The sequence below is a fragment of the Pseudorasbora parva genome, chromosome 1, assembly GCF_024679245.1.
Source record: "Pseudorasbora parva isolate DD20220531a chromosome 1, ASM2467924v1, whole genome shotgun sequence".
Classification (NCBI taxonomy): Eukaryota; Metazoa; Chordata; class Actinopteri; order Cypriniformes; family Gobionidae; genus Pseudorasbora; species Pseudorasbora parva.
The window spans coordinates 25,489,318-25,511,054 of NC_090172.1; the positions used below are offsets into that span (position 1 = coordinate 25,489,318).

General features: G+C 40.3%; 2 protein-coding genes across 6 annotated transcripts in view; one reads left to right on the top strand and one right to left on the bottom strand.

Annotated features, from left to right (window-relative positions):
• The window catches only part of arap2 (ArfGAP with RhoGAP domain, ankyrin repeat and PH domain 2), a 156,262-nt gene extending 150,152 nt beyond the window's left edge, over positions 1 to 6,110 (bottom strand). Inside the window, exon 1 of the mRNA XM_067437348.1 lies at positions 5,917 to 6,110. The gene's annotated coding sequence lies outside the window, so the exon portion shown is untranslated. The remainder of the gene's footprint in view (positions 1 to 5,916) is intronic.
• Positions 6,063 to 21,273, top strand: dthd1 (death domain containing 1). Of its 5 annotated transcripts, none has more exons than XM_067437351.1 (4): positions 6,063 to 6,184; positions 6,297 to 6,379; positions 20,524 to 20,579; positions 20,766 to 21,273. In XM_067437351.1, exons 1-4 carry the CDS (start codon positions 6,158 to 6,160, stop codon positions 21,077 to 21,079), a joined length of 480 nt encoding a protein of 159 aa, XP_067293452.1. In that variant the 5' UTR covers positions 6,063 to 6,157; the 3' UTR covers positions 21,080 to 21,273. The 5 variants fall into 5 exon arrangements, 3 of the variants coding, with proteins under 3 accessions (XP_067293452.1, XP_067293451.1, XP_067293450.1); XM_067437350.1 differs by lacking the exons at positions 6,063 to 6,184; positions 6,297 to 6,379 and adding exons at positions 9,123 to 9,383; positions 9,557 to 10,053; XM_067437349.1 differs by lacking the exons at positions 6,063 to 6,184; positions 6,297 to 6,379 and adding an exon at positions 9,123 to 10,053.
• The last annotated feature ends 464 nt before the right edge of the window (positions 21,274 to 21,737 follow it).

Below are 21,737 nucleotides of genomic sequence, written 5' to 3' on the forward strand. Positions count from 1 at the left end.
AACGAATCATTTTGGTGAACAAACTGAAAATGAACGACTCTTAAAAGAATCAAAATTTCCACCACTAGTGAGTGAGTGAGTGAGTGAGTGAGTGAGTGAGTGAGTGAGAGATGCACAGTGGACCTTTTTTTTTTGCCCGTTTGCGTTTTTAGTGGTTTACTACTTACACAATAAGTAATGATATTGTTGATATACAGTGTAGAGTACAAAAATGCTGACCACAATTAAGATTTTAATAAATAAATCTACCTCAGTTTTAATAAATTGTTCACCTGTTTGGGAAGTGTTTGTCATGTTTTGACAATAAAGGATAGTTTAAAACCACAGTTAACTGTCTGTTTTCTACATATTTCACTCAGGAGTAAAAATATGCCTTTAAATTTTAAAGAAATAAAGATTTTACATTTATCGTGATATTTATCGATATCGACTGATATGGAAAATTATATCGTGATACTTTTTTTGGGCCATATCGCCCAGCCCTACTTTGAAACAATCAACATTGTAAAAAGCGTTATATAAATAAAGTTGACTTGAAAATACACGTAATCACACCACACAATTGAGGGGGATCTATCAATTGCCTTGAATCTAGCCACACCTCCAGATTGTTGGGGGTTACAAAATCTTCAAGTGTGTGGAAAGCCTTAAGCTTGGTTTATACTCGACGTGTCCTGACAAGTGCGAAGGGCGTCAGCGAGAGGAAGCGGTAGTGCAGGTTGAGAGCGCAAGGCCCCATTTAAATTGCCGTTGTGCATGGTAAATTTTAAACTTTGCACAAGGCTCTGCATCCGAAGATATACGAGTTTGAGTCAAATCTAGCCAAGCAGCACTGGGTGTTCTTCGTACGTCGCTAACTCAGTTAGTTTGATTTGATTGTTGACGATTTGGCATGATCTCAGACTGTTTGGTTCTTCAACGCTCATCCTGAACTTGATGTCAAAGCAACAGGTCCGTAAACTTAAACCTGCTCGCGACCAGGCTTATTTCATGTAAACAGGATTACATTGCTTTTTAAGCGGAGGTAATACTTAAAATCTGTCTCTGCCACTGCTAATTTATTTCAAGAGTTCATTACTGAACCTCCGGCAATAATAATTAAATAATAATAATAATATAAAAATCTATTTGAGAAAAATTATATTATAATGTTGTGTAAATGTGTAATAGACATTATAGACTATATAATACACTTGATTGAGAGATTATTTGTGATGGAATAATTACTTTACAGTTGTAATGGAGGTTTAAGCCATTCATTCATTTGAGTGATGATGGATATTATGGGAGTGGCTTGATGCAGCCAAGAGATGCAGGTAACTTGAACTTGACCCTTAAGAGACTTTAATTAATATTGCAACGTAACAAATCTGCTTCCAATTGACTTAAAAAAATAATTAACTGCTAACTATAACATTTAAATAAAAATTGTAAAGGGTGTACAAATAATACTACAAAACCGTAATTAGAAATTATTTGTAAATCAATCATGTTAAAAAAATAAAAATAAAAACATTTATCATTTATCTATAATAACTTTTGTTGGTTTGGTCGTTTGGATACATGTTTCTTTATAAAAGGTCCAGAAATTTGTGTCAGGTGACTTTTTTAATAATATGTGGTCATTACGTTGTCTTGACGCCAGCCAATCGCTGCATTGCTGATCACGATGCATCTGCCCTCTTCAGGGAACACAAGAACGCGCAGTAACCTTAGATAACTTAATCTGACAAATTAGCCAGAGATCAGTTATCACGATTAAAAGATCTGGGATCTGTCAAATCATCTCAGATGTATTAAGCGAGGTACGAAGAACAGACCCCAGCTCACCACACAGGCACCCAGTTTGCGCATCTAAATTAGTTGCTTATATTAACAAATTGAGCCTACGAAAAAATAAATAAGCTCTTATAATGAAAAGAAAAATAAATCCATGTTTAAAAAATCCATGTTTAATTAAAAAAAAATTCATGAAGCTGAAAAAGTAAATGAAAATGTTTAGTGAAATTAGAAAATATTTAAAGGGGGGGTGAAATGCTGTTTCATGCATACTGAGCTTTTTACACTGTTAAAGACTTGGATTCCCATCCTAAACATAGACAAAGTTTCAAAAACTAATGTTGGACGTTTGATGGAGTATTTCTGTGTCAAAAAGACTCCTTCCGGTTTCTCACAGTTTTTTTCGAGTATGGGTCGGCTTGACGTTGATAGAGCGGAAGGTCCTTGTATGGGCCGTACGGGCTCTTCTCCCGGTATGGGTGTGCGCACGCGTGACCAGAGCGAGAGAGGAAATGCACGCCCATAAACACTCGCTCAGGTGCAGGTTCAGTCGTCCGTGAACACTTACGCCGGCTTCACACTGCACGCATAAGCAGGGCGTAAGTAGCGCATATTTTTTTCAGCGCTCATGTTAACAGATGAGTGCATTCACACCGGCAGCAGAGGCAGCGCAGCAGCGCGTAGCAGGAGTAGAGCAGAAGCGCCAGTGCCGCGATCGTTTCGGCGACGGCTCTATTTTTGACGCGCTGCTCACGATGAACTAAAGCCACAGCACATTGTTCTGATAAAAATTAACCTGGTTAACATGAAAAACAACACATTTAACCATGAAATAATTTAGTCACTGAATTGAGCGTCACTGCCATAAGTTTTTGCCTGAACTACAAAACTAATTTTAAAAAATGTATGCCAGTTTAGCTTAAATTAAATATGAATTAAATTATGTATATATTATAACTATATGCTGGCATAAAAACAGAAACGATAAACAAAAGCACGTGGTGTCACAGGCAGTGTTCTTCAGAGTGCACCTAGAAAGACAGCAATGGACGACACTCGTCTCATCGTGGAGGTTGAGAAGCACACAGTTCTCTATGATCCACACAATTTGCTTTATAAAGACTTGCAAGTGAAGGAAAAAGCATGGGAGGAAGTTGGTGAGCGTGAGCGTCTCTTGGTGCTGATGGTAAGTCATTTTAAAGTGTTTTTGACAATCTTTCGTTGTCTCACGAACAAACAACTAAATATGGATAGGTAAATAGAATGTACATACATTAATATAGCACACATACAGTATAGACATGTAGATAGACTATGATGTGCTTTATTTTGTCATTTTTAAAAAATGTTTTTAGATAATTTGCTCATTTAGCCTACAATATATCATTAAGAAGTTTCCTCTTAGTTATTACAGTCATTTATCAATTATCTTTAAGAGGTTTATTAATTTGATAACTATCCAATATTTCAAGACAATTTCCTGAAGTTTCTCTTTTTAGCAGTGTGCTTTTCGTGGACATATAGTGCGATGGCCTTTCTTTTATCAAAAACTCGCACTAAAATAAATAAAAAAACATCAGAAACAAGTGAAACGATTTTTTAAAATAAAATTAGCTTCATGATAAATCTTTGCTTTATTTCCATTTCAAATACATTAAAGTGAAATGCAAACTTATCCATTATAGAGTACTCTGTACACAACTGCGCGCGACAAACGTTGCCTGTGTGAAAGCAAAAAATTGCGCGCTGCTACTGCTTTACACACGCGCTGCTTCGGCGCCGCCTACGCCCTGATTACGCTTGCAGTGTGAAGCCGGCGTTATGTCGTTATAGTCCGCGCCGCGCTCCACTTTTTTCCTATGGGTGACATCAAGCGACTTCAACGCTTCAGCACAGCATTCCGGGAAGGCAGCGCTGCATTTGAACCGATTTGAACGCATAAATGACGGGAAGCTTCACAACATCGCTTCAGTCGCGTCGCAAAGTGGATTTCCACGGTCACTGCTGTCCTGACTTCACCAAATCATACCAAAGAAGTGTGTTTTTGACGAAGCGGTCCCAGCGATAAAGGTTCAGTCCTGCTTTGGAAGCAGCCGGTGAGTAAAACTGCTTCAAATGTCTGTGCTGTTGGCTGTCGTCGCATGAGTAAACATCAGTAAACGACACGATCTCGTGCTTCGTCATTCAAATGCACTAACGTTTACTCCATTGCTGTTCTATGTATAACGTTACACTAGTCTGACGTGCAAAACCGCTTTGCTTGCTACTGCTAAGGTTTAGTCGCATACAATAGTCCATAAACCGAATCATGTCCTCATAAACTGCGAGTAAACACACAAATGTTGACAGGCCACTAAATACAGTACATACCACAGAGACGGACGTCCTGCTGTTGCTGTTTCTCCTGTTCAATTTATTTCAGCCTCCGGATCTGATTCTGGATCATATATCTATTAGCTGAGATCGATAGCCATGTGTCTCTCCACGCTTGAGGACATCACCGCTTTGCGGTCGTCATTCTTTAGCTCTGCCCACACGATACGCCTCCAAGTGCTCGTTTTTTTCCGGAAAGACTCGGTACAGCCCATATTTCTTTTATAAATATAATAAAACTAAAGACTTTTCAGAGATATGAAGGATGCAATACTACTCTATAGGTACTCAAGATTGACATGAGATTGACTGAAACTGAGTGTTTCACCCCCCCTTTAAGAGCTCGTTAATTTAGTTGTAGGCCTATGTAGGCCTATACATGGTCTCCTGTTCACATTTTGTTGTAATGTCACAAGTAATAATGTCAAGGTTACTGGGGTTTAACACGATATAAAGGACACATTGTCACGTGTGTAACTACTAATCACCACTGTTTCCTGATGGTTTTACAATTACTCAGAGTCACCCCTTGTTGTTTTAATGAATAATTAAACGTCAAGTGCATCAAGTATAAACACCTCGCACCAAAATTTGGTACATCAGTGCCATTACACCCCTAGTGGGAAAAAAATATTCCAAAATGTAGGCCTATTCAAAATATATTTATTTCAGTATACTACAAATAAACTAACTGAAACCACTGATATAAAGACTTACTGATATAAATTTTGTACAATCAAATATACTAACGCATATGTTTAGTTAGACATCAGCACTATCTCTGGATAACTAAAGTACATTAAGTACAAAATGACTTGTTCCAATTTAGCAGTATATCAAATCAGTATACCAAAAGTACAATTGCAGGGCATTTATATTATGTACAGCATTATGTAATTGCATTTGTAGCATACTTAGCACAAAATAAATCCATTTCAAATACCTTTTAGTATATTTATTTATTTATTTTCAGTAGGGTTTTTGATAACTTTTCAACTTTTGTGAAACACAAAAAGGATGTTTGTTAGGTTGACAGTCTATGAAAGTAAAGGGTGACTGTCATTCTGCCAAACATCTCCTTTTCTGTTCCTCAGAAGAAACTCATACAGGTTTTGGAGAGTAAATGAGGACAGAAGTTTCATTTTTGGTAAACTTTAAGAATGTGAGGACATTTTTGCTCTACTGTCTCTATTTTACATTTACCAGCACACGCCGAGTCATGCATTCCATTTCTCTCTCATAAAAATCCAACACTAAAGAGCAAAGTCCAGCTATTAGAAACTGTTACATGTATTACAGCATAAATACATGTATCCAGCTTGAATACCATCACAACTTGATAAAATTTCCAGCATGACACATTGTTTTAACAAAATACACATGTAAACCTTCAGCTCAAACTTGGTTCATCAACATGCAAAACCTCTTTTCGATAGTGTTATCACTAATGTAGAAACTATTATTTTTACATGGAAACCATGAGACCTTTGCGCTGAATATTATGTGGGTGTTTCTTCAAATGGGCACTGTTTTGATGGCCGGGGTGAACTAGCGCACCATCATCAGGTTGAGAGAGTATTTACACAAGGAGTGTATGAGCAAAACGCAAAAAAACAAACGACTGTAACCTAGTTTACAAAGGCTAAGTATACCCAACTAATCTGATATGTGACCATTTAAACACATAACATAACGCCACGAACGAAAGTGAAATCTCTCAGCAAACTGTTGTTTGGAAATCACGCAGGTATTTTTGAAACGTACCTCAAACAGTGACCATTTCTCCTTGTTGTTGTCAAACTGGCGCTGTAACTTTCTGCCGAGTAGTTGTCACTATCTGCTTCGTTTGGGAAGTTTTGTCTTCATGCCGTAGTTTCTTGCCATGGTGAAGCGGCCGTTCCGGATTTCGAGTCTAGGCGCGCGGCTCTCCACGCCTACCTGCGCCAGGCCACGCTGACGCGCCTCGTGCCCAACCAACCGCGCCTGAATACTCACCACAGTCAACATGCGGGACACATGCCCAGATCAGCGGGTAGATTGAATTATAATTCTCATAACATGACAATATAACAATATGGTAATTAAATAAGTTTGAAATGGTCTCTTTATTCACAGTCTCTCTCTCTCTCTTTTGCATGTTGCAGCTTGATGCGCCTCCAGCGACGGATTCTGCAGGAATGAATGTCAGGTCAACCCAACCACAGCGAATAATAACACCGCTGCTGGGGTAAGCACATTTACACATCTAGCCTAGGTGTTATGCTGCCTTCACGTACACTCAGAATGATCGTAAATACTAGGTTCCTAGGAAAAAACTGCACGTGTCGTGAACGCATCTAATCATCAAATTTCCAAAAGCACGCAAGGCAGCATTAGAATGCCTTTTTTCATGAAAAATAGACTTGATATTTTTTATTTAATGTGTGTGGGTGTTTCTTAGTGATTTTCGGTGTTAACAACATGCATTTTAAACTACAGCATGATTGGGAAATGTGCACTAAATGTTTTGCACAAAAATAATAATTAAATGTTCTGTTTTCTTTTCACATACTTTTAAAGGAAAAAAGACTATTAAGGGAATCGTTGGTTGGTTGGTTGTGATGGAAACAAGCTGAGACTGAGGTTCAGTTGTAATTTATGAACAGTTAAAGGCCTGAAGCATTGCCATATTATATATTGACATAGACATTATTTTTGTCTTGTGTAAATTAACTTAGGTTTTAAAATACATAAAAGGCAACTGGTAAATACACAAATAATGTAGCTAGAAAGGAAAATGCAGATTTTTCGTGTATATTAAAGGATTAGTTCACCCAAAAATGAATGATGTCATAGCAGTGTGGCAGTTTGACACGTGATCCAAACTGCTGAAATTATGTGACATTGGCGATCCGAATCATTGATCGATTGACTGATTCATGGCCATTTGAATCTTTATTTGAGGTTTGAAAACAAACGCTAAAGAGAAGACTGATGCTGAATAAAGTCGTAGTTTTTGTTATTTTTGGACCTAAATGTATTTGCGAAGCTTCAAGAGATTCTAATTAACTGATGTCACATATGGTCTACTTTGATGATGTTTTTATTCCCTTTCTGGACAGGGACAGTACAGTGTGCATAGACTGCATATGCTCTGGGACTAAAATATAAAATATCTTAAACTGTGTTCTGAAGATGAACGGAGGTCTTGCGGGTCTGGACCGACATTAGGGTGAGTCATTAATGACATCAATTTCATTTTTGGGTGAACTAACCCTTTAAGTGCCTGAAGTTTAAGAAAAACTAATGTGCATCCATAACAGCGATATAATATAAGAGATAGCATGTAAAAATATAAAAGAAAGCACCTGACAAATAGTCATGAGAGCTTTGTAGACGCTAGCCTATATTTATGCGCAATTCAATCATTTAACCACATGATGGCGTACAAATTCCACCATTTTTATTTCCCTGTTTTACAATGAAGGTAGGCCTGCAACAAGGAATCTGAAATATTTTTTGTATATTTTTCGAATAAACTTTATATTTATTTCCAGCTTAAAATACCATTATATATTATAGTGTTTCCATACTGTCCATACCCTGCTCTTATATTAGATTTTCATGATGTCAGGTCATGTGGTTCACTGCAGAAAATAATGTTTTCTAAAATGATGCTGCCCTCATTACAGAAATATAACATTCTCAATTTTACATTTAATGCTTCTGTCCCAAATTGTAAAGACAGCCAATTTAAAACTTAAGAGAGCCTTTGCCATTTTGTGTGTAATATTCTTAATGGTCCACAGGTGTGTGATTGTCTAGTAGTTTCTGGCCACATCATAGTTCTAAAGCCCAGCTTTGACAAGATGCCAGAAATGTTAATTTAACTGTAACCTATATGTGTGTTATCATTTATTGATTAAGTGAAAGCTATTTCAAGTTTCATTGCATTTAGTCATTTCAAATGTTCTTCTCAGATCATACAGGAAATATTGTATGTTACTGTTAACAGGCAGTATTTATGCGGTGCCATTATTTCATTTGCTGCAGTGGCTTTCATCAAAATGTGATTTTCATGAATATTAGAAGCCTGCTGTGAACTGTGTGAGGTCTGACTAAATATGTTAATATAAGTGCAGTCTTTGTGAGCATAAATAAAGTGGGGGAGACCAGGGATAGTTGTAATGGGATGTTGTAACGCCTTGAATTCCTCCAATCAGAGATCAAGAGTGATGACACTCACTCTGCACATGCTCAGTTAGTTTCCCTCCATTTTTTTTTTCAAAAAGGGTGCCACATGTGAAACTTCCTGATGGAGTTATCCACAGAAGGTTGTTTTTGAGGTAAAAAAAGAAAAAAAAACTTTTCTTTCTGGTGTACTTTTTTGGATGATGTTATGTAATCTTTTTTTGTCATGTAGTATGAAAAAAGGTAATAATTACTTAAAAACACAATAACATTTTAAGTATAGAATTTATTCATTATTTTAAACATGTTACAACCATCCCTGACATGTGTTACAACCGTCTCTGTACACTGGGACGGTTGTAACAGTGACACTGTATTAAAATACATTTTGAAAAAAACCTGTACATATTTCATAAAAGCACTTGCATACATTGTTTTAGAAGTTAACAGATAGAAGTTTCCCCCTGTTCCAATGCAAAGTATTTGTATATTTGCTTATAGTATCTGTGCCTCATTTGAATCACAAGACTACAGGGGCCATTCACAGATGTACACATTACTCTTCTTTTTTTAAGAGTTGTCCATCTCTAAAGGCCTATTTTGTGCCCATGCAATCACACCTTCTGTTTGCCATGATGACCCTATTTTACGGTCCAGGGGTGGTAAATACTGGTTTACCAGTGAGAGAAGGAAAGACAGAGAAAAAAAAATCTCTACTAATAATCAAATCTTTCGTTTATGGATTATGGCAGTTCCAGCCAGTCAGCTAACACTCTCAGAGGAGAACAATCTGTTAAACCTTTTACACAAAGCCGCTAAGGAACTGAGAGTTTTATAACTTGCGAAAGCAAGAGAAGAAACAGGCTATGGAGATTTAGCTGGACTCCACACAAGGCTTTTCCAGGTCCTCAGGACGTTTAGTGAGGTTCACACACAAAGAGTGTGCGTGCTGAGAGAGGTTCTTTGAGGTACAGCAAACACTCTCACCGGGCATAGGATGTGCTCTAATTTGGCAAACACATTCCCAGACACAGGGTCTCAAGAGAAAACAGCTGATGTGGGTAAGTGCTTCATGAGAGGCTTGGGATCTTTGAGATCTTGCTCTCGCTCTATCTCTGTGTATCTTGCGTTCTCGCAAAGCTTTATTGGCATGACTGACATTGATGATACTGCATTGATGAATGTACAATGTTTCATATGCTCACACAATTAAGACATTGCTATGTATGTTTAGATGCTTTATATGGATCCCACTTTTGTCAAGACCGTGCAGCTGTTGTCATTCTTAATGTCCTGGAAGATGTCCACATCATTGTAAATCAGTTTATTGTAATGAGCAAGAGACTTGACGCTGGTATTGCCATTCTTACTGAAGTCAGTGGAGAAGGGTGATCTTACCACCAGTGGACCACTGAATACTGCAGACCACATAAAACCAGAATCATGTGACATCAGTATTCCGCTGGAGCAGCATCCTGCAGACCGCTGGCTCACAAATGTGCAGTCAACAAGGCTTCCAGATCCAGTGAAGCGCTGTACTGCGTGCATGGATGACAGAAACACGAGAAGAGAGCTCACGTGAGGAAACAAGAGTAGACTCATTGTATAAAAAATGGTGACTGACTGCAAGAACTCTCTGAACGTGAATGGTGATGTGGAGAAAGGAGAGGAGAGAAAGAAAAGCAGTGGACAATGTGATGAAAGACTGAAACAGACATTGGCAACTGTTGGGTAAGTCTAAATAATATGAGGCACAGTGTAAAAAAATAGGACATTATCCAGTAATTTTATGGAAATTTCATTAACCCCACAACACAATGCATAAATCAAAATACAGGTAAACACCTTTAGAAAATCAATACATTTATTAAAAAAAAAATTACAATGCAGAAGTGGTAGATTTAAAAAAAAAAAAAGTTCATACATCTAATAAAGTTATAATTATACTTGGTCTAGACCATTTCACCCTGAAAACCCCAAATGAATAAATACTAACAAAAACCACTTTGTTTAAGTTCGTGAATTTCTTAAAGTGGCACTGGCCTATATTGTAGTGATCTTGAACTTTAATTGATACCTAGCGTAGTTATAATTCCATTGATTTTCTGTTACCAGTGCCATTGTAGAAATATGCTGTTCATTCAATCATGATTCATTTATTTTGTGAGCAAAAGTTTCCAATTACATGGGGGTTACTGTGATAAAGCTAGTACTATACAACTGGTCATGTGATCTCAACACGTTGGCTCCCATGAGGTGACCTGCCCTATAAACTAAATCAGCTTTTATAGACTTTATTCACAGCAGCTTTGGCCATCTTTCATCATCAGGCTGTGGGGGATAGACATGCATCTCTTCAGTGGGTTGAAATGTTATATGAGGTCTTTTTGGATTGTTCTGCTGACGAAACACTGCACAAATATCTTTTTGAGAAATTTCAGTAGACAAAAACCTCCAGACAATATGAGCTGTGGAAAATTATTAGTGATCTAGGTGCTCTTTTACAGCAGATGCCACTGAAAATTATTATTTATTTATTTTCATTCCAATTTTCCATTGTTTTTCTAAGTAAACACATGCTAGACAGACCGTCACAGCGTTCACATAGAAGTTGTGAACATCTTGACTTGTGAGGTGGTTGATGGTCTGAGTTCTTTCATGGTTTTCTCTCTTTTCAGTGATTTATTTGTGCTGTAAAAGGCTTAACACAGAGGTCATTATACAAGCATTATAAATTAAACTGATCAGGCATAACATTATGACCAATCGCAGGTGAAGTGAATAACACTGATTATCTCTTCATCACTACACTTTTTAGTGGGTGGGCTATATTAGGCAACAAGTGAACATTTTTTCCTCAAAGTTGATACGTTAAAAGCAGGAAAAATGGGCAAGCGTAAGGATTTGAGTGAGTTTGACAAGGGCCAAATTGTGATGGCTAGACAACTAGATCTCCAAAATGTGCAGTTCTTGTGGGGATTTTCCAGTCTGCAGTGGTCAGCATTTATCAAAAGTGGTCCAAAGAAGAAATAGTGGCAAACCAGTGACAGGGTCATGCGCGGCCAAGGCTCATTGATGCACGCGGGACGCGAAGGCTGTCTGATCAAACAGGCAAGGTACTGTAACTCAAACTGCTCAAGATGGTTCTGATAGAAAGGTGTCAGAAGACACAGTGCATGGCAGTTTGTTACATATGGGATTGCAGTCGCGGTACCCCTGCTGACCCCGGTCCACCACTGAAAGCGCCAACGGTGAACATCAGAACTGAATCACGATGCAATGGAAGAAGGTGGCCTGGTCTGATAAATCATGTTTTCTTTTACATCACATGGAAGGCCGTGTATGTGTGCGTTGCTTACCTAGGAACACATGGCACCAGGATGCACTATGGGATAGCAGGCAAGTCGGCAGAAGCAGTGTGATTCTTTGGGCAATGTTCTGCTGGGGAACCCTGGGTCCTGCCATCCATGCAGATGTTACTTTGACACAAACCACCATTGTTGCAGACGGAATGGTATTCCCTTAGCCTAGAAATCTAGACGCACCCTAGCGGCAGCAAATCTAATCTGCCGCGAGTAACTCTCAATACACGTCTGAGCTGTAAAACCAAACTTTGGTCAGGCCAATTACATCGTGTTAAGAGTCGGTGGGCGGGGCAAAACATAATGACGGCCGAGTTGTGCTTGTGCTTCTAGTAAACAAGCTTGCAAACGGCGGTCGAATCAGTTTTGACCACGACTCTGGAAGACTTGAAAAGAACAAAGAACAGCAATGAAGTCATTCTGAAAAAGGGAAGATGTGTTCAGAGTTTTGCCGACCGGATACGGTGGAAGTTTAATCTTTCAACTAGCTCCGCTTCACCTTTGTTGCTCTGGTTGTGTGTAGCGCTATCCAATTGCATGCACGCCGTGCAGAGGGAGTCTGAAAGACAACCGTTTATCCCGCCCCTCGGATTAAGCCCTGTCAATGGTGAGTTTCCTGACCAAACATCTTGATGTGGGTCTGGCTTGTCAAGCTAGTATTCCCTAGTGGCTGTGGCCTTTTTGGTTCAGGAATGATTTGAGGAGCACAACGAGTTTGAGGTGTTGACTTGGCCTCCAAATTACCCAGATCTCAATCCCACCTCACTATTTACAGGACCTAAAGGATCCGCTACTAGCATATTGGTGCCAGATACCACAGCACATCATCAGAAGTCAGTGTAATCCATGTCTCGACAGATCAGGGCTGTTTTGGGAACAAAATGGGGACCAACATAATATTAGGACAACATTAGGTCATAATGTTGTCCTTGATCGGTGTATATTTCCATAGATTATTGCAGTGCAGGGGTCGATCTTATTTGTAGGTACACAATTATTGCTTACATAATATTTGTGTAAGTATGATGGCACAGTTTCTGTATGTTTTCCACAGGGTTGGTTTGCAGTGGTGTGGGTGTACACGCTGGGTGTGTTTGCGGTCCTGTCCCATTTGAGAACAGAGAGTTTTACAGTCCCTCGAATAGGACTGTCTCACGAGATTAGTGTGGACTCCAGAATATGCCTCGACTACTTGCCTGGATCCTTCACTGCACCAGTTGTTGCTCAAGTGACGGTACATTAAGAATTTCTTTTCAATCAAGCTGAATAACAAGAAAACAAATCTATCATGTAAGATGATTGAACAACAAAAAACATGTTTTGTAAATTTGAACAAAAAATTAATAAATAATTTTCAAAGAATACACACTACAACAAACAAATAAACAACCAACTTTATGACCTTTACAGACTGTGGTTATTGAATAATATGTTAACATGAATATGTGTGAAATGCTTAAAGGTCCCATGGCATGACATTTTTATTTTATGAGGTTTTTCAACATTAATATGAGTTCCCCTAGCCTGAATGTTGTCCCCAAGTCGCTAGAAATTTTGATCAGTATAAAACGAGTTCAGGCTGTCTTTCCCTGCCTTTAAGAAAATGAGAGCTCAAACGAGCTGATCCTGAATTGTCCTGTTATGACGTCATACCAGGAAAGGTTACCGCCCCTTCCTCTGCTTTGCCCGCCCAGAGAATTAGTAGAGAGTCAGTTTTATCAGTGGATGTCAGCTGTCACAATGTAGAAAGGACCCAAAAGCGAATGCTGGTAATATAGTAATTTATTGAAACAGGAAAAGGGTAAGACGCAGATCAGGAGAGACAAACTAAAGAGTTCATATAAAGAGCTGGCGGGTAGCCTGGTAACGGGTACTGCTGGCCAGGGAGCGCACGCAGGACACGTCGGAACGCACACCTCACTTGGCTGATACGGCGGTGCTGAAGAGCCGACTGGGACCCAGGGAAGAACCCAGAAACCCAAGAACGAAGAACCCAGGGGAAAATCCTCTTGAAACACACACACACGGCGAAACAGGACTAGGCGAGCATAAGAGGACAAGACGTTAGTTGCAGACATGAAAGAACAAACAATAACCCGACAAAGAGGGAAGAAGAGCATGAGAATTAAATAGCAAGGTGATCAGGACAAAGGAGGGACAGGTGTGAGATGCACAGAGCGCGGTCGCTAATTAATATAGCGAACAGCTGAGAGAAAGCGTACAGAGAAGAGTAAAGCCAGAGAAATCAAACCAAACTCCTGACAGTCAGCAGCACAGGCTTTACCATACGGATTCAACAGTATCACCACAAACAGTGAGTAACAGTGTTCAGTAATGCCTGATCTGGGATCAGTGAGTTCTGATGTGTAGCTTATCATTCAAGTTCACACAGACTTTCTTTCTAAATCATTTAAAACTGTCGGTCCCGCCGCTGGCCGTCTTGATGCATCAGTGAATCAAGCCAGTGACTAAAACCATCAACTTCACGTCATTTCTGTTAGCAGTATGAAACAAATCTGTTATTTAAGTGATTAAACTATAGAGAGCATTTAAAAAACAATCTTTAAAATGTTTGGATCGGTCAATCACACGTTTGAATGACACTGCTCATTATGCTCAACAGAAGCTCTTACTGTATCATGTTGATGTCGTGTTTGTTGTAAGGCTGTGGTGAAAGCATTTTGTGAGAGAAATAACGTTGCAAAGTTCACTCGTGTTTATTCAAAGCTCTCAGATACAAACAAAATAAACTTGCGCTCTTAAAAACTTGGTACAATAACACTTCCTCAACAATCTTTCCCCAGCTCCATTTCTCTCTGTCTCTCTCTCGACTAGTGATGTCCGGTTCGCGAACGAATCGTTCTTTTTAACCGGATCTTTATAGTGAACCGGTCAACTAGTTCACCAAATCGAACTGAAACGTTCTAAACGAGGGCTGATCCCACAAGTTACTATAGTTATTAACTTTCTGACATGAGTGACAGTCTCTAGACTGTCACTCATGTCAGAAATTTCCGACTAGAAATAAACTAATATCTTGAAGTAGATGTTGTAACTCCAATCGTTAGCTGAAGTGAGTGAGACATTCTCTGGGTTCGACTTCTGCTTTGGGCGGTTCCCGGTGGACGCGGCAAGCAGGCAGTCAAAACCGGGCGAATCCCTTCCGAGGAGGACCGGGACGGGCAGATCCTTGATGATTCCCACTTCAATCGGCCAGACTCCGGGCACGGCCGTGATGGTCACTCGCCTGGCGGGTACCTCTCTGGTGTCACCGTGTACACAGGTGACAGACAACTTCGCCTTCGTTTCTGTTTGCGGAGGGAGGACGGTGGTCTTTACTAGGCTGACCGCACTCCCGGAATCCAACAGGGCGAGATACGGCCGCCCTTGATCTTGACTTCCGTCCGTGGTGCGTTTGCGGTGTGGACTGCACAGAGCGGGGTCCCTTGGTGGGCATGGGTTCATCTACCGGTCCGGGAACTGCCGGTCTGCTGAATGGTCGTGGGGTGCCCTCCAGCGTGCATCGCTCCTGGACCACCCTCCGAGGAAATGGTGGCGCTCGCACCCCAACCTCCCGGTGTTGGGCGGCAGCCGGTCAATCACAACGCATTCCCCAACCTGGTGGGTGGTGGGACCCCCGTCCAATAGCCAGTGTTGGGCCAGGCGGGCTGGCGCATTGTAGGTCCACTCGTGGAACAGCTGTACCGCGTTTAGCGGTGACAGGCCGGCCCAGCCTAGGATCTCCTTTTTCAACTCTTCATAAGACGTGTTCTGTTCGGCTGTCAGGGCAAAATAGGCGTGCTATGCTTCTCCCGTCAGTAGTGGCGCAAGGATCCGGGCCCACTCATCTCTGGGCCACGCCTCTCGGACGGGGATCACCTCAAACATTTGAAGATACAGCGCCACATCATCATGAACGGTTATCCGCGGCAGTAATTGTGTAATTGTGTGTTACCCTTGGCGGGCAGCCATATGTTCCATTATTTGCTGCTGGCGGATGCTCACCTCGTTGAGGTGTTTGAGGAGTTCGTCCATGTTGGGGGAGGAGCGCCACCTGGGGAAACAGAAAAGGAACGTGAGCCAAACGAAACCCGGATCACTTCCGGGGTGATACCGGAAGCAGGAACTCAGTGCGGGGTGATCGTGTCGGTACTTCTTCATACTTCTGCCCGCATTCTCCACCAGTGTGGTGGGGTGAAGAAGCACACGACACGATAGTGCAGGTGAGTTCCCCGAAGGGTGGATTTTATTTAGGGTAGTTGTGAAAAAGGTGCAGTAGATGGTGCTCAGTGCTTGGCGGGTCGCTCTCTGTGCTGTGTTCCGGGTGCAGGGCAGTGTGGGTCCGTGGTCACCTCTCCTGGTGGTGGGCTGGCGGTCACACCCTGCTTCCTGGGGGGATAGCAGAGAAAAGAGTTAGCCGAGTCTTCTGGAGACATCTCTCACCTTGCTGTCCATCTCTGCCGCTTATATGGCTGGGACCGGATGAGTTGCAGCTGTGACCGCTCAGCCCATGATGTTTCCAGGGCGACGCTGATTGAGGCTCGGGACGTTTGTCACACTATATATATATAGTGAGGAAAATAAGTATTTGAACACCCTGCTATTTTGCAAGTTCTCCCACTTGGAAATCATGGAGGGGTCTGAAGTTGTCATCATTGGTGCATGTCCACTGTGAGAGACATAATTTTAAAAAAAAACTGAAATCACATTATTTGCATATTAACACGGAATCTAGTGTTAACGCAGATTTTCCCGGAATTTTACATATTTGTAATGAAATTCTGATTTGTGTGGGAGCAGAACGTATGTCTGAGGAAAATGCAGACCGGGGGAAGCTAATCTTGGCGACACAACCCCTCCCGTCATTTCAGCTCACCCTTCAAAACAATGCAAGTATGGCGAAGTTGGTCTCTGCGGCTCTGCTTTCGTCAGCGAAAAAGTTAAGAAACTCAACGCTAACGGCGGTTTCACACTGCAGGCAGCGCAGAAGCTTTGCGTGTGGAGAGCGGGAGCCGCGCGGCCATTGTGCTCAGGCAGCATTGGTCGCGTGCAGCTGAACCGCAGCTCGTGTATTGCAAATACAGATAAATATTGTCCATTCTGTCAGATTTTCCGGTGGTCTGTTCGACCCCTGTCATTCTCGTGCTTTGATTCATGATAGGCACATTAGGCAGCATATCTCTTGCAAATGCGACCGTGTTCCCCTCTGTTCCAAACACATATGCATTTAACATGCGGTATATGGGTAGTTTACATGATAAAAGTAAAGTTAAGATAAGCCTCTCGTTTTAATCAGTTAAAGGGGCCTTTGAAGTTGGGAAAAACTTCTGGCAGTGTTGTGTTTTCGTGTATTTTATTTTTTATTTTTCACATCTCTGGATCATAATGGTGATTTTAAACCCACAGAACAATCCACTACATTATTTCATGGTGAAATGTGTTATTTTGTCATGTTCATTTTCAGCTTTAAATGTTTTACTTGGTACTGTATGTAAAAGATGATTTATGATTATTTTTTTTTAGTTCTTTATTAATTTTTTTACTTGAAAGAAAAAGCTAATGGAGCACTTTCATTTTAACTTATATAAACTAATATAATGTATTTTACTGGAAAGTTTAAAGCTCATAACCATTAATATTTGAAGTGCAGTGCTATGTTGCATCATGCAGTAACGTTATTTGTCCTATAAATTAAATGTGGTTTGTTACCTCAAATTTAAGGTAATTCCTATTTTTTGTTGTATGTTCTATTATATTAACATTAAAAGCACACTCTTTTTTGACTAAAATAACAGTAAAGGGTAAAAAAAAAAGAAATCTTTAAAAGAAAAAAGGAATCTGCAAAAATTAAAACGGAAAAAATGGAATTTGCAAAAATTAAAACGGAATTTGGGGAAAATTAAAACGGATTTTGGGGAAAAATAAAACGGATTTTATAGGGCCCTAGTCAATCTCCCTCGGACTGTGGCTCCATGCAAGATCTCACCTCGTGGGGTCTCTATGATCCTAAGAAAGGTGAGAAATGAGCCCAGAACTACACGGGAGGAGCTGGTCAATGACCTGAAAAGAGCTGGGACCACCGTTTCCAAGGTTACTGTTGGTAATACACTAAGACGTTATGGTTTGAAATCATGCATGGCACAGAAGGTTCCCCTTCTTAAACCAGCAGATGTCCAGGCCAGTCTTAAGTTTGCCAATGACCATTTGGATGATCCAGAGGAGTCATGGGAGAAAGTCATGTGGTCAGATGATACCAAAATATAACTTTTTGGTCATAATTCCACGAAACGTGTTTGGAGGAAGAAGAATGATGGGTACCATCCCAAGAACACCATCCCTACTGTGAAGCATGGGGGTGGTAGCATCATGCTTTGGGGGTGTTTTTCTGCACATGGAACAGGGCGACTGCACTGTATTAAGGAGAGGCTGACTGGGGCCATGTATTGCAAGATTTTGGGGAACAACCTCCTTTCCTCAGTTAGAGCATTGAAGATGGGTTGGGGCTGGGTCTTGCAAAATAACAATAACCCGAAACAGACAGCCAGGATAAGTGGCTCTGCCAAGTAGTGGCTCTGTAAGAAGCATATCAAGGTTCTGGCGTGGCCTAGCCAGTCTCCAGACCTAAACCCAATAGAGAATATTTGGAGGGAGCTCAAACTCTGTGTTTCTCAGTGACAGGCCAGAAACCTGACTGATCTAGAGAAGATCTGTGTGGATGAGTGGGCCAAAATCCCTCCTGCAGTGTGTGCAAACCTGGTGAAAAACTACAGGAAACGTTTGACCTCTGTAATTGCAAACATAGTCTACTGTACCAAATATTAACATAGATTTTTCTCAGGTGTTCAAATACTTATTTGCAGCTGTATCATATACATAAATAGTTAAACAATCATACATTGTGATTTCAGGATTTTTTTTTAGATTATGTCTCTCACAGTGGACATGCATGTACGACGACAATTTCAGACCCCTCCGTGATTTCTAAGTGGGGGAACTTGCAAAATAGCAGGGTGTTCAAATACTTATTTTCCTCACTATATATATATATATATATATATATATATATATATATATATATATATATATATATATATATATATATATATATAATACACACCCAGTGTTGCACACACACACCAGGCATAACTTTACAACCTAATTGTGTTGGTCCCTTTTTTAGCTGTCAAAACAGACCTGACCCTTCGAGGCATGGACTCCATTAGACCCCTGAAGGTGTATTATGGTATCTGGCACCAAGATGTTAGCAGCTGTTCCTAAAAAACACTTGTCTGGTTATCACTAGACCAAGCTCAATTTAAGACTGAGCATTACTCTGTATATTCTACTGCACATGAGCATAATCCAAATGACCCTGTACACAATTGGATAGTCCTTCAACCAATCAGACCACAAGAGGTGTAATCAATGGGTAACATACCATTGCTTCTTTATCCGTCATCATGTTATACCCACAAAATAGCGCGCCAGGTGGATGATCCAGTCTGTGATTGGTTCACGGAAAAGTGTAACAGAAGCAGTAAAAAATGAATGTACAAGTTTCCAGACTGAGTTGCAGGGCGAAATCAAATTGCCAGCAGATCAGGCTGGGTTTACCCAGTCTAGAAAAACACTAACATCTACTGCACGTGTCCGATAAGTTGCGAGGTGGATTTGTTTGTTCAGCACATCCCACAGATGCTCGATTGGATTGAGATCTGGGGAATTTTGAGGCCAACTCAACACCTCAAACTCGTTTGTTGTGCTCCTCAAACCATTCCTGAACTATTTTTTTTTCTTTGTGGGAGGAGCATTATCCTGATGAAAGAGGCCACAGCCACCAGTGAATACCGTTTCCATGAGAGGGTGTACATGGTCTGCAACAACGCTTAGGTAGGTGGCACATGACAAAGTAACATCCACATGGATGGCAGGACCCAAGTTTTCCCAGCAGAACATTGCCCAAAGCATCTCACTGCCTCTGCAATTTGCCTTCTTCCCATAGTGCATCCTGGTGCCATGTGTTCCCCAGGTAAGCAACGCAACCGGCCATCCATGACACGTGATGTAAAAGCACACTTGATTCATCAGAATAGGCCACCTTCTGCCATTGCTCCATCATCCGATTCTGATGCTCACATAACCACTGTTGGTGCTTTCAGTGGTGGACAGGGGTCAGCATGAGCAATTTGAGTTACATTAGCTCTTCTGTTTGATTAGACCACACAGGCCAGCCTTCACTCCCCACGTGCATCAATGAGCATTGGCCACCCATGGCTGGTTCACCACTGTTTCTTCCTTTGACTACTTTTGATAGATACTGTCCACTCCAGACCGGGAACACAATTTGGCACTCGTTAAACTCGCTCAAATCCTTACGCTTGCCCATTTTTCCTGCTTTCAACACATCAACTTTGAGGACAAAATGTTCACTTGCTGCCTAATATATCCCACCCACTAACAGGTGCCGCAATGAAGAGATTGAAGTGTTATTCACTTTACCTGTCATAATGTTATGACTGATTGGTGTATATACACACACATATAATGTATGTATGCATATATAAGTAATGTTTTCTGACAAAGGTTATCAAATGAAATGCTTCATGCTTAAAACATAATATCTGCAAAGAAAAATAAATGTATTTTCAAAGAAACAACACATTTATTATTCTTATCCCATTGCCAGGTTTTAAGTATAAACCTTTTTTATACATTTGTCAGAAAACAAGCCTTCTCAAGTAAATGAATCCCAATTAAATATTTGTACTGGAAACCAATTAAAAAATAATCACTTTTTTAAAATGGTTTGCAAGTTGCTGTTGTTGTTTGTTTGTTAAAGTGCAAGAACAGTCTGTCAGCCTGTGAGTGTGAAAGCAATACAGCACAGTCAAACAGGTATGTGAAATCTACTGCAGCATGTGTTCACTTTGTGCACTCCAGATCTTTCTTCAGTTTTCCCTCTATTTGAACTGTGTTTTTTGTTTAGCTAAGATCTTTCTCTCATTTAAAAAAAAATGACAGAATGAATGAGAAGGCTGTGAACGTGTGGACATGCAAATGCTAACAATGTTTGTCTTCCAGACCCTCTCTCCGATGAGCTGTTGTCATGGCTCTGTGATGAGCTCACTGAAGATGATGCAGCACTTCTAGTTACGTCTCTCCATCTCCGTCGCTCTGCTGTCCAAATCGCCTCGACTCGAGCACCACACAGCCTCTCAAAACAGGCCTTTCACATTCTGACGGCGTGGAGACGGGGCCGTTCTTTCTCATCTCCGAAATGCCCCATGCTGGCCCAATTCTTGACCAGCGCTGGAAGGCCTGAACTTGCGAGAGAGCTACTGCTCAGGGAAGCTGCAAATTACAAAATGGAGGAGAGAAAAGCCAGAGAAACATGAAAAGCAGGCAACAAGGACTGACCCATGACAGTGAATATGCCTTTATTACATTAGAAATGTAGAGGCTGTTGTATTGCAGTAGCAAGTAGACTGTTTATATTCTATGCAACGCAATCTTGTTCATAATACAAAAGACTGCATTTATTTGGATGACATTTGAAAACCAGTGAAATTTTATTAAAATTTTAAATAACTGTCTTTTTGTATTTTATTATATTTTAAAATATACTTTATTATTATATTTATCAGAAATAGTATTATACTGTGTTAGAAAAGCACCCACTCCAGTTTAGATAGCATGATCTTTCGGAAATCATTATAATGTGCTTATTTGCTGCTCAAGTAACATTTCTGATTGTTATCAATGCTAAAAACAGTACTGCTTATTAATATTTATGTGGAAACGAATACATTTCTTTCAGGATCTTTTGATGGATATAACATTTAAAAACTCAGTCATATTATGTCTTTACTGTCACTTTTGATCAGTTGAATGCATCTTTGGTAAATAAAAGTATTAATATCTTTCTTTAATAAAATCTTGCTGACCTCACCTTACTGAACTTTAAAATGGAATTTAAATCTTTACTGATAATAATCATTATAATAGATGATGGGAGTGTCACCGTTATGTTCTGTTAGTTTAATTGTTTTCCCG